This window comes from Chelonia mydas, chromosome 5 (assembly GCF_015237465.2).
Source record: "Chelonia mydas isolate rCheMyd1 chromosome 5, rCheMyd1.pri.v2, whole genome shotgun sequence".
NCBI lineage: Eukaryota > Metazoa > Chordata > Testudines > Cheloniidae > Chelonia > Chelonia mydas.
This window is the reverse complement of record NC_051245.2, coordinates 71,399,386-71,411,650: the sequence shown is the minus strand read 5'-3', so window position 1 is coordinate 71,411,650 and position 12,265 is coordinate 71,399,386. Positions and strand designations below refer to the sequence as shown.

At 42.5% G+C, this 12,265-nt stretch overlaps 1 protein-coding gene across 3 annotated transcripts in view; it reads left to right on the top strand.

Annotated features, from left to right (window-relative positions):
- The first annotated feature begins 2,041 nt into the window (after positions 1-2,041).
- The window catches only part of TRIM36 (tripartite motif containing 36), a 50,981-nt gene continuing 40,757 nt past the window's right edge, over positions 2,042-12,265 (top strand). The window contains exon 1 of one of the 3 annotated variants that reach the window (XM_043547206.1): positions 2,042-2,412. In XM_043547206.1, coding sequence (XP_043403141.1) covers positions 2,350-2,412 — 63 coding nt within the window. In that variant the 5' untranslated portion in view covers positions 2,042-2,349. The remainder of the gene's footprint in view (positions 2,413-12,265) is intronic. The other 2 variants (XM_007055411.4, XR_006291076.1) reach the window with 2 other exon arrangements.

Here is a 12,265-nt window from a genome sequence, read left to right as displayed (position 1 = left end):
GAGTGCAGCATCCCGCTGGGCTTCCTCCACGGTGACAGAAATATGAAAATTGTGCAGCCATCAGCTGAATTTTGGGACACAGCAGGGAGGATCACGGGAATCTTACACCTCCACCCACAGTTCCTCCAGCCTCCTGGACCTATCCCATAAACTGGCATGAAAATTGCCCAAAATGACACGAGTCTGGGATCTGTGCCCAAATTGTAGTATGCTGCAATTAGTTCAGCAGAGCCCTGTGTAAGCCTATGGCTCAAATAGAATAGTTTACACCAGTACAAGTATGGTCATGCACACAGTTAGTATAAATTACATCCATATACGCTATACCAATTCAGTTTGGGGTATAATCAAGTCCTCCCCTGCCTCATTTCCCCCCTTTCCCCCAAAGGCATAGATTTTGGAAAACAAGGTAGAATTGTGGGAGAGCTGCTGTTATTTTGTACCCCCACATACCGACCCACTTTAAACCTAGTGTCAAGTTACTCCCTTTGAAAAGAGGCATATAAACATCAGGAATATATACTATGTCTTCGTAAGTCACACCTGGATCCGTCTTACAAACTAGGAAAGAACATCAGTAATTTCTCAGGCGAAGAAAGACAGGTGAGATTATAAACTGTCACTATCAGATATTTTTTAAAAGTCACAAATATTTGTTCTTGGAGGCAAAAATGTTTTGCAAAACTTATCAATAGAAAAAATTATGTTAACTACTTTTTAACTTAACTGAAATATTTTTGTTTAGATTTAAACATTACAGAGTTTGCAGCTTCCACATTGCAACAGGGTTCTACAATGCAAAAGAACCAGAAAGAAAAGCTGATTGTCCTTCAGGAGTTGTCTACATGGGGAAACTGATCCTCCCAGAATAGTCCCCCATGTGCATACTCTATTCCAGACTAAAAATCACTTTATTCCCAAAGAATTAGTGGGCTTTATGAGTGCACTAACTAATCTGGAATAAAATTACTTTTATTATGGAATGAGTGTCCACATAGAAACACCCAAGGAGTTACTGTGGAATAGCTATTACAGAATAGTTTATTCCACAGTAATCATTCTTGTCAATTTCTCTGTGTAAACAACCTATTAGGCCTTGATTCCCTAATCAGATTGATGCAGGTGATCCCCTGTGCTTGTGTGTAGTTCGCCAGGGAGCAAGGTTCATTCTGGTAGATCTAATTGCAGCACTGGGGCCAAAGGGCTTTCAAAGCTGCCTCATACTTTAATATCTAAACACAGCTTAAGATATGCTTTAGGCCCTGATCCTGCAAGAACTTATTCACATACTTAAATTTATGCACTCTGAGAAGTCCTGTGACTTTGGTGAGACTGCTTAGAGTGTGTAAAGTTAAACAGGTGCATGTCTTTGAAAGCTGAGGGTGTTAGTTTATTTTCCTTGTCCCAGGTGAATTAAATGCTAAAAGTAGAGAAACAGTATTAATGTAAAAAATAAATCCCATTTAAAAACCCTCAGTTCTAATTACCCAATGTAATACAGGTAATTAATTGATTTTTAACCTGACAGTGTCATTTAAAAATAAACAGTTCAGGAATATCTTTGAAATCTTCAGTCTGCTCTTGCATGTAACTCTTTACTTGAGTTTATAAAATCCCATAGTCTATTCCGTTTTTTAAAAATTAACCTCTCCCAGTTTTCCCAGCAATACTACTCTTGATGTAAACGATGAATACAAACCTAGCTTCGTTCATTATACAGGCCTAATAGGCTGATTTCCAGCGATGTCCTAGTATTTGCTGGACCTACTTTCCGGATGCCCTGGCCTGCTTCATTTGCTTTGCTGTGTATCGTTCCTTTCTTTTGTTTGTTAACCTAAACATAGGCTGATTGTTCTCGGGGACAAGGCTTGGAAGACGTTCGGAAAGTTCCAAACGAATCAAAAGGCTGCTTGAATAAACCAGATCTGAAGACGAGATTAGACACATTTATTCATGTCACCCTCTGGAAATTGACGGGCTTGGAGTTTTGTTGTTCCCAGCTGATGAGAAATACCCCGTGGGGCGGGGGGAAAGGCGGGAGAGAAAACAGTCAGTCTCTGTAGGCGGAGCTTGCATGTCCCGAGATAGAGTTCATGTAATGACATTTTCACATCAGGCAGCCTCTCACGTTTTCCCCGTTAGCTCATCTTCTCCTGGACCGCAGCGCAAATAGAATCAATGAAGAGAGCGCAGCTCCCTCCTTTCTTTATTCCTTGATAGCGCGCAGGGCGGTTTCTCCCTTTGGCAAAACTCCGGCCAAGACCAGCGGCGAAAGTCAATGCTGTCGAAACCCGTTTGCCTTTAGGAGTTTGCGTCCTCGTTTTTATTTGTTTGCATGCATTACTAAGCATGTGTGAGTCAGATGCAGGGAGTGAGTTTGCCTACATAATGAAGTTGATAGAGAAAGGCAAGGTAAGGAAAATGGGCCCCGGCCACGACCCCTCGGAAGACTATCGTGGTTAATTCCCCTGCTGTGAGACCCTGGGAAGGCACAGCGTGTGGGGGAGGCGGCTGATTCCCCATTACAGCTCCACTGGGGATGGCAAATAGATTTGACGGTGCAAAGTCAGGACCTGTAGGCAGGGCTGGGTTTAGACTCATCAGCCGTAGGTTTGCCTTCGCTCGCTGAGCATGCAAAGCACAAGGTGTGGGGTAGGCTTATTTGCATTCAAAACGCTTCACCGGCTGAGCTGTTGCTAAAGCCTGGATTAGATCAAACTCGAGCGACTGATTTACGGCGGGGGGGCTTCAGTGGAACGAACGAGCTGTCCGAGCACAATCAGATCGCGACTCAAGCATGAAACCGATGGGATGAAACTCAGTCCCTCGGGCAACGGGTCCGAGTTCTCCTCAAAGCCCGCGGACAACGTGAAACCCTCTTAATGGGCAGTCACAACAGGCAACAAGGCTTATGCTCATTAAGAGTTCACGCGATCGCGATGCTTTTCTTTCTTCCCCACGCTTTCTGTGGGCGCTGCATGGTGGCGCCTTACCGGGGGGCGAGGGAGGAGAAAAGACCCCTCCAGGGCTGCCGTCCAAACTTGACTCCGGAATTGCTTACACCTATCGAGCAGCTAAGTGGTGTGAGCCAGGCGGTTGCTGCGGACGATTAAATGCAGCCGTGCCATTGCTTTGTGCGTGCGAGCGCCGCCCGGCCAGCTGCTGCCTGGGGCAGGGTCCGCCCGAGCCGCGCTTTCCCTCCACTCCGCCGCTCCCGCTCCGAGCTCGGCCGCCCGCCGGCCCGTGGAATCCAGAACCGGGCGTCAGCCCTGCTGAGAGCGCCGGGGTGCGAACAGGCCTGCGGCCGCTCCGCGAACCAGGGCTTCCCCGCTCAGCAGCGCTCCCTAGAGGGAGGGTGGGCGCTAGTGCCCCCGGCTGAGCCAGGTGAAGGGGGATCCCCGGGCTGACTTTCTTTTGAAACCGAGGCCGCGCTGGTGAAACTGCGGTTGATCCGCCCCGACTCCCCCAGGACTGGGGGGTCTGCGAGCCACGCGTCGGGAGCAGGGGGAGGAGCTAGTCCCCAGGAGTAAATGGGAATTACAGGAGCTGTCACAGTGGCAGCGAGATGCCGGCCAGCCCACCGCCTTGAGGGCGCAGGAGGCAGCTAGACACTTGATTTCACAGGAGATCAGTGTCATGCATGCCGGATCTTTCAAACCCCAGCAAGCTCAAAAGGCTGATCTATGGTGTCGCCTCATTACTGATTTATTCTACTGATGATGCAGTAGGACTGAAAAGATGTACCTACATCCTTAACTTTTTAAACATGTGACTAGTCCCATTGAACTCAATGGCCATGTCTACACTAGGGGGAAAGGTCTGTTTTTAATGCATGTTCTAATTCTAGTGTGGTCCAGGCAAGCTGTCCTTTTAATAGGCTGGCTGGGTGCGGGTAAACCCTAGGCTCTGCACTAGTGTGCACCTCACCTAGCTAATGTGTGAAAATTGCAACTTGCCTTGTCTATGCTAAGAGTTTAGCGTGCCTTAAAAACACACTTTTCCCCCTCATGTAGACACGGCCTGTGAGGGCACTCACATGCTTACAGTTAAACGTGGATAAGCCTTTTCAAGATTGGGGCCTAGGTCATTAGTAACACACTAAATTATTTGGTTTCTGAGGTCTGATTGACCCAGCTACATGCTCAGGGGTGTGAAAAATCCACACCCCTGGGCAGATTGTTAAACCAACCTAAATCCCCATGTAGACAGCAACAGGTTGAATTCTTCCGTTGACCTAGCTTCTGCCTCTCAGGGAATGGCCAATGGCACAGCCCCTCCCCTGGGCATGGGAAGCGTCTGCCCTGAAGCACTAGCGTGGCACAGCTGCAGTGTTTTAAGTGTACGCAGAGCCTTAGGCTTTTATCTGGACTAGTCAAAATTCTGACATTAGCTTGCTGCTGCATCGTTCCCTTACTGCAGTGTGTGCAGTGTGTAATCCTCGACAGAATAAAAAATGAATGTGGAATTGTCAGGGATGTTCTCATTTCAACCCTTTGGGGGAAGGGGCACTAAAATTGGTGAATTCTTCTCTGAAGCCAAAGGTTGTTAAAGATCTCTGGAAGAAAAGTCTGTGTAATGATTATAGCGGGGGGAAGGGGGCTGGGAGTTGGACTTCTTGAATTCTATCTGCCTGTGTCAAATTGTGGCTGTGTGTGAGATAATGTAGATACTAACAGTGGCAATGCTTTTTTTAAATGAGGATTTTTTTTTTTTTTTAAGGCCACAATTGGTGTGGTAATGCTGTAGTGGAAAGATAGCCATGCAGCAGGAAATGATTCAGGACTTGCAGATATGGCTTGGGGGAAATGGCAGTGTCTGCATCTTCTAAAATTTTACGAAACAAAAATACAAACCCCTCCTTGTATGTGATTGACTGAGCGATCCTTGCATTATCATCACGTCTGACTTGCTTTCCCATTTTGCTATGCCATATTTTGTGATAGTTTAACTATCTAAAGTACTGGGTGCGTTTCAATCTCTGGAGGGGATGATTTTGGGCACTCTTCCTCTTTCTATTCTTAAGGAGTGATCGACTCTTTGTACATACTCAAAAGTGGTTTTGTTTCAGTTATCTTCATGGCATTATTTTTTTCTCTCCACTTCTCTTTATGAGCAACTGTAATTTGAAAACGATAGCTGTAATTATAAATGTTTGGGGTGAGGGAAATTTCCTTGCCTCTGGTACAGTTTTTTGTTTCTCTGGCCAGTACTATAAGCCCAGCTTAGGGGGATTTGTGCCTGGTGCTCTATGGCTCAAAAAGATAATTTTGAAGACAAATGTTTGCCTGATCAGATTGTGCTAAATGATGTGCATAATAATTGTTTCCAAGGGAAGGAATCACCTCCTACCCTTGAACTGTCCTGTAAGCAGTGGTTTCCCCAGGAATTGAAATTTGGGGGTGGGAGGGGCGTCAGGGCTGATGAGGGGTGAGACTGAGGGTTAAGGTGGGCTGTATGGCACCATAGTAAACACTGAAAAATGTTTCATGACCATTTTATTAGATTTAACTCCTGTTTTAAAATCATCACACAAATTAAAGTTGGCTACTCAAGCCTTCTATGAAGCACTACGTCTACATCCTTCTTGGTTTCTTGTTGTAATTTTGCACAACTCTTTTAATGAACTTCTTGAATGCAATGGGTTCATCTTCAGTGGCTTCTCGTGTGTCCGATACTTCCATTCCTTCAATTGATATGCTCATTAGTTCACTCACATGATCAGGCAGAAGGTGACTTCTTACACACAATTCTATTCAAGGATGAAAAAGAATGCTTAACTGTAGCTGTTGTGACTGGGAGTAGCAACAGATGAATTCCTACTTCTTTCATCCCAGGAAACATAGCACAAAGATCAGGTCAAGCCACTAGTAATGATAATAAAGAAGAAGTTGAAGTCAAATCTTCATTCGTTGTATGATATTCCACTCTGTGTTCAAATTCTCTGTTCTGTCCTGGTCACATGGCAGCCCCATTGCTGGTAGTGCCTCACTCCACTCAACTGTCGGTGTTTTATAGGACAGGTATTTGTAAATAGAGGTGGAGTAGAATCTAGAATTCGCTGTTGCAGATTTTTAAGAATCAAGTCTGTGTACTTTTTCAGTTGTCTTAACAAACACTTCTTGTCCTCTTCAGTTAAGGATTCAATATAAATGCCTTCATTAGTCAACTTCTGGACTGAAGTCTTTGCTTCTTCCAGTACTTTTTCAACAGATAGCTCTCTGACCTAAATGTCACTTCTATTGCTGGACAAAGATCTACTACTGTTTTAGCAGATGCCTGGATGGCATTGTTTAATGACCCAAGTGGTTTCAAGAGTAGACTTACGAGAGCGAGAATGGCAATAGTCTTCTCTGAATGTAGTAGCAAAAGTAATCCACCAGCCTCAATACTTAGATCCATCCCATCTTGGTAGATACTTTCCAAAGCCAGTAATAACGGCTGAGGTAATTTTAAGACCACGGCCAAGGATCGTTCATGAGAAAGCCAGAAGGTTTTCCAGCTTGGACTAATATGAACTTCAGTCCCAGTGTATCTGTATTTTCCAAGATAGTCTTTTTGGACTGTTGCTGAAAAAAAGAATATAATGAAGACATTAAATTTATAGCTTTTTAAATGTCTTTTGAAGATTCTGCAGCTCATACTAGTGCTAATTGGAGTAGATGGCCTCTGCAGTGTGATTAGGAGAGACTAGGGTTACACTTTTCTGTAAGCAAAGCTTGTACTCCACCATGTCTTCCAGAGAAGTTTGCAGCTCCATCAAATGCACAAGCAGCCAACTATTTGGGGTCCAACTGACAAACATTTAACTCTAAGATGTGGGTTGTCACAGATGCAGCCAATGTGTCTTCTATAACTTGAACATCTAGAAATGCATCTACTGGCCTACCACTGACATCAAGATAATGGACACAATGACTTGAATGCACCGATGCAAATAGGCATCATCAGCCATGTATGCAAATTTTTTTGAATGTGGTGAGAGAGTTCTTCACTTTTTCAGCTGTTGAGTTTTTCCACTGTTGCACCGCATGCTTCTAGCCAGTCAGTTGAGTTTCTTGCAGAAAGATAGTGAGCATTTGCTGGTCTTGTTCGGAACCAGTGTTCAACTACAGGATGAACAAGTGACAATGCACTTAACATTGGCCTCCAGTTTGCAGTGTGTGGTATCTCTTGCTTAACTAGAAAGTATGATGCCACAGCCATGTCTGTTCGCATGAACTGTGTTGTGTTTCCAACATTCTTACCAGCATCATTAAGTACTTCTAAAACGGGCTTTGAAAGTGGGCTTATAAGACTTTCTGCATGTTGATGCACTCCAGAGGCCTGGTGTTTTGCTGCCTTTTCATGTAGCTTGTCGGCATTGGCTTTGCTGATCGGTCTGACAAACCAAGCTCCTCCACTTTTACCAGTTATAGCATTGGGAAGCTTTCCTTCTTCGTAAGCTTTTTTGCAAGAGGTGCACCAGGAGCCATCTTTTGTAACTTCAATGAATGGGAACACTTTGACCGACAAACATCGGGAACTGCCTTTAGGTTTTGGAGACACTGTTTCTTCAGTAGGTAGCTGTATTTGTGCTTTGGGCTGGTCGGATGTAGATACGCCACTTGAACCTTCAGATGACATGTTGCTATATTCTTGGTTCATGATGTGTTCTTCACCTTGGTTAGTTTTTGAGGTCTTTGAGTGGAAAAATTGTTGTATTGTTTTTTGTCTTCTCATTTTCACTTTGACCTGCAACATTTTAAAGAGATATGAATAAACTAAATGTTTTGTTAGGATAATGCAAATTTAACATAAGGATAATATAAAATACACCAAAACACATAACAGGTCTAGATTTCTAAAAAAATATACATTTAAAAAAATGTATTTAATTTAAATTGACTTTTGAAAAGTAAGCCATCATGGGATAAGAGGGAAGTCCTCTCATGGATCAGTAACTGGTTAAAAGATGGGAAACAAAGGGTAGGAATAAATTATCAGTTTTCAGAATAGAGAGAGATAAATAGTGGTATCCCTGGGGGGTCGATACTGGGACCATTACTGTTCAACATATTCATAAATGATCTGGAAAAAGGGGTAAACAGTGAGGTGGCAAAATTTGCAGATGATACAATACTATTCAAGATAGTTAAGTCCAAAGCAGACTGTGAAGGGCTACGAAAGGATGTCCCAAAACTGGGTGACTGGGCAACAAAATGGCCGATGAAATTCAATGTTGATAAATGCAAAGTTATGCACATTGGAAAACAGAATCTCAACTATACATACAAAATGATGGGGTCTAAATTAACTGTTAACACTCAAAGAGATGTTGGAGTTATTGTGGATGGTTCTCTGACAATATCCACTCAATGTGCAGTGGCAGTCAACAAAGCAAACAGAATGTTGGGAATCATTAAGAAAGGGTTAGATAATAAGACAGAAAATATCATAGTCTATATAAATCCATGGTACATGCACACCTGAATACTGTGTGCAGATCTGGTGACCCTATCACAAAAAATATATATATTAATTGGAAAAGGTACAGAGATGGGCAACTAAAATGATTAGGGGTATGAAACAGGAGGAGAGATTAAAATGACAGGGAATTTTCAACTTAGAAAAGAGATGACTAAGGGGGGATATGATAGAGGTCTATAAAATCTTGACTGGTGTGAAGAAAGTGAATAAGGAAATGTTATTTAATCCTTCACATAACACAAGAACTAGCAGTCACCCAATGAAATTAATAGGCAGCAGGTTTTAAAAAAACAAAAGGAAGTACTTCACACAACATAAAGTCAACCCGTGGAACTCTTTGCCAGGGGATGCTGTAAAGACCAAAACTACAACAGGATTAAAAAAATAACTAGATAAATATCTGGAAAATAAGTCCATCAGTGGCTATGAGCCAGGATGGGGAGGGATGCAACACCATGCTCTGAGTGTCCCTAGCCTGTTTGCCAGAAGCTGGGAATGGGCAACAGGGGATGGATCACTTGATGATTACCTGTTCTGTTAATTCCCTCTGAAGCACCTGACCTTGACCACTGTTAGAAGAAAGAATACTGAGCTATATGGACCATTGGTCTGACCCAGTACAACAATTCTTATGTAAAAATTAATTCTAATAATAAAAATGTTTAGTTCAGAAACTCCCCAACATAATGACGTTTCCAGATAGCAACAATGTGAGATAACAACCTTGGCAAATAATGCATTTTAAAAACCTTGGCCTACTAGGAAACCTATTTATATAAAGTTTCCATTCCCAGTCACAAATCTAGCATTCTGGAGCAAAGTCACTAAAATTTAGTCCAACAAACAAATATTTATTTAACATGCCCCTCACTTTTCCCTCCACCACACCCCACTCACCGGTGTTGTCCTTGGTCAGTGGAGACTCAGAGTTCAGAGGTGCTTTCATGTGAGTACACCTCCCAGGTTGGGGGCAAGAAGGCACCTTGCTCATTCCTCCAGTTGCTCACTGTTCGTTCTGGCCACTGTTGTTCGTTGTGGCACTGTTCACTCCATTGCTCTGTTGCCAATGGCCCTGCGCAGTCACCTTCTGCTGCCACCTGCCACTGTGACCTCTGCAAGTTGGTCTCTTGAGGTTCCACCCAGCGCTCAGTGATTTCAGCTGAGCTCTCAGTAGGGGAACCTCACTGCTAGTGCAGTCTGGGCCATCTCTTCAACAGAAACACTGTCCCATGGCAAGTCTAAGCACTTTGATCTCATTATCAGTGATTTTAGCTGTAGTGGTCACTTAACAAAACAAAAGATTATCTATGGAGCCTAATCAGCTCTGTCTTTAAACAGTGGAGAGGGGCAGGTCAAATAGTACTTGTGACTCCGGTAGACCATCAAGCAAAACACCTGTCCCCACCCTCTCTCGATGCCCTCGGACAACACAGGCTAAGTACAGTTCTTCTGCCCTTTACTCATACAATAACAAAATTTCATTACCTCCCTGCATTCAAGTGATTTGTAACCCAACCTCAGACAAAATCTATCACTTTGGCAACACAGCTCTGTTTGCTGGATACCTAGGTAGATTAGGTGTAAATGTAAATACAATCTGGTCCTGAAGCCTTTTCCCCCCAGCTCATCACTAGCTGTCAGGGAGAGCTCATTTAGACTTTGCTTACAAATCATAATTTGAAATTATTAGGTTGGCCAACATCACCGAAATGAATGCACTGACATTGTCATAAAAAACAACAGCTGTATAAGGAAGCTAGTCTATGTTCATACTTTTCAAATCTAATATACTTTTTCATATACACGTATTTTATCAGACACTGTATATGCTTTTAAAGTGTGTATTAATGCTTCAATTTCAATTCAAATTTCCAATCAGTCACTAAATTGGCATGTAACTAGTTCACAAAACTTGGGGGGGGGGAGTAGGGAAATCACTGCCTGTAAGGATTTCATTTCTATCCCCTCCTCCACAAATTATTGTTCTGTGCTGGTAACTGGTGCCAAATTGTCCCATTACATCTATGCAACATGTACTTCAGTGGGTAGCATAGGGTTGAGTGTCAACATAGAATTTGATGGCTAATTTCACAAAAAGTCATTCTGCATTCCTTATACACCCCAACTCCCACTTGACTTACATGGGGAGTTGGGATTCATGAAGAATGTAAGATTGGTACCTTTTCCTGCATCCTCTGACCTCTTGATTTACAGGCTTTTCTATGGTAATCATCACAATCTCTGGGTACCTCACGATATGTCTGTAAGGTCGGGAGGCTAAGCAGTCTCCTCATTTTACAACAGAACTGTGGCAGAGGGGAAATGGTTGATCTTCCTCCAGATCTCTTGAGTCCCGGCTCAGTGTCTTAACCACAACACCATCCTTCCTTGCTGTCACCTGTCTCATCTTCAGTAAACGTAATATGCTAATGATATATCAAATCTCCTTTTTGTTACTGTCCATTATATGAAATACCACTTAGCAACAGCGGCATGTGAAAATATTTAATAAAAACAAATCTCCTCCTCTGCCCATTCACAAAATTGTCTCCCATTTATAGATCAGGTTTTTTGTTCTTATTTGGAATGGCTCTTGGAGTTCACATGGTGCCGGTTCTCTAATGGCAGCGACGTAAATGTTTAACACTGAGTAATGTAAAAAATATATTTTTGTAATGGCATAACTAACATCTGTGCAGCTCTGGAAATAGTGTTTAGCGCTGACCCTGCTCCAGTTAATGTTTTCTTGCCTGGTTCTATAAGAGGAGACTATAAATCAATGAAAAATGTAAGTGATATTTTAGCTTATCCATGACTATTTTTAACTGTAGATTTTTGTTGTTAATATAAGGGGCACAACATATATAATACTTTTTGGTCAATTCCCCAGGCTCTTTTCTTCACTCCTTTTACTCCACTTTTTTTCTTTCTTTAATCTGGCTCTCCAGAGAGCCTGTGATTAATAACAAGCAGCTTTAAAAATATTGGTTCTAGACAAAACACTGTACAATAAAGAATACTTTAAAAAAACAACCAAAAACCTTATTAGAACACGATCACTTTTAAACAGTATTTTAAAAGGCATTTGGACATCAGGAAACTCATAATTCAGGCTCTTCAAATAACCTAAACTCTGCCTCTGTAGTCCTGTCTATGATCCATTCCTAAATAGTGTCTGTATGTACATTGATAACTATTTTATGGTGCAGTTCCTGCTTAATTTTAGGAGAAGATATAGTTATGGCTCTGTACAGTGGTACAAAAACTGAGCTGTGTGAGGAATTGACAAGAGGAAGTATAATAGGGTTTATTAGCAGCCATATAGCCCAAGCTTCAGGCGGAGTCACAACTTCAAAGCGCTCTCTTAAACAGCTATTTTTAGAGTGTAGTGCCAGCCCTGCTAGCCCAAGTTTGTTGACTCAGTCTGGGAGGCTTGCTCCAAAATTCTGTGTAAACATATTGACTTACTTGAATTCAACAGGAGTTACTGTTTTGTGTGTGTGTGTGTGTGTATGTATGTATGTATATATGTATTATCAGACTTCAGATGTTTCTTGCTATCAGTGGGTGAGTGTTTGAGTTGGTGGCCTGTATGTGATGAGGGTTGGTGCTTTATTTTAGAAGAAGTTATATTATTTTTAAACAGCACCCGAAGGTGCATTAGTCACTTCCCAGATGGATTTTTGTTCTGTTCTGAAGAGCTTACAGGAGCTAAGGACATGATGTGACACGGGAAGACAAAACAAGGATGAGGTAGTGGGAACAGAAAAGCACTGATAATCCAATCAGTGGGTATCTG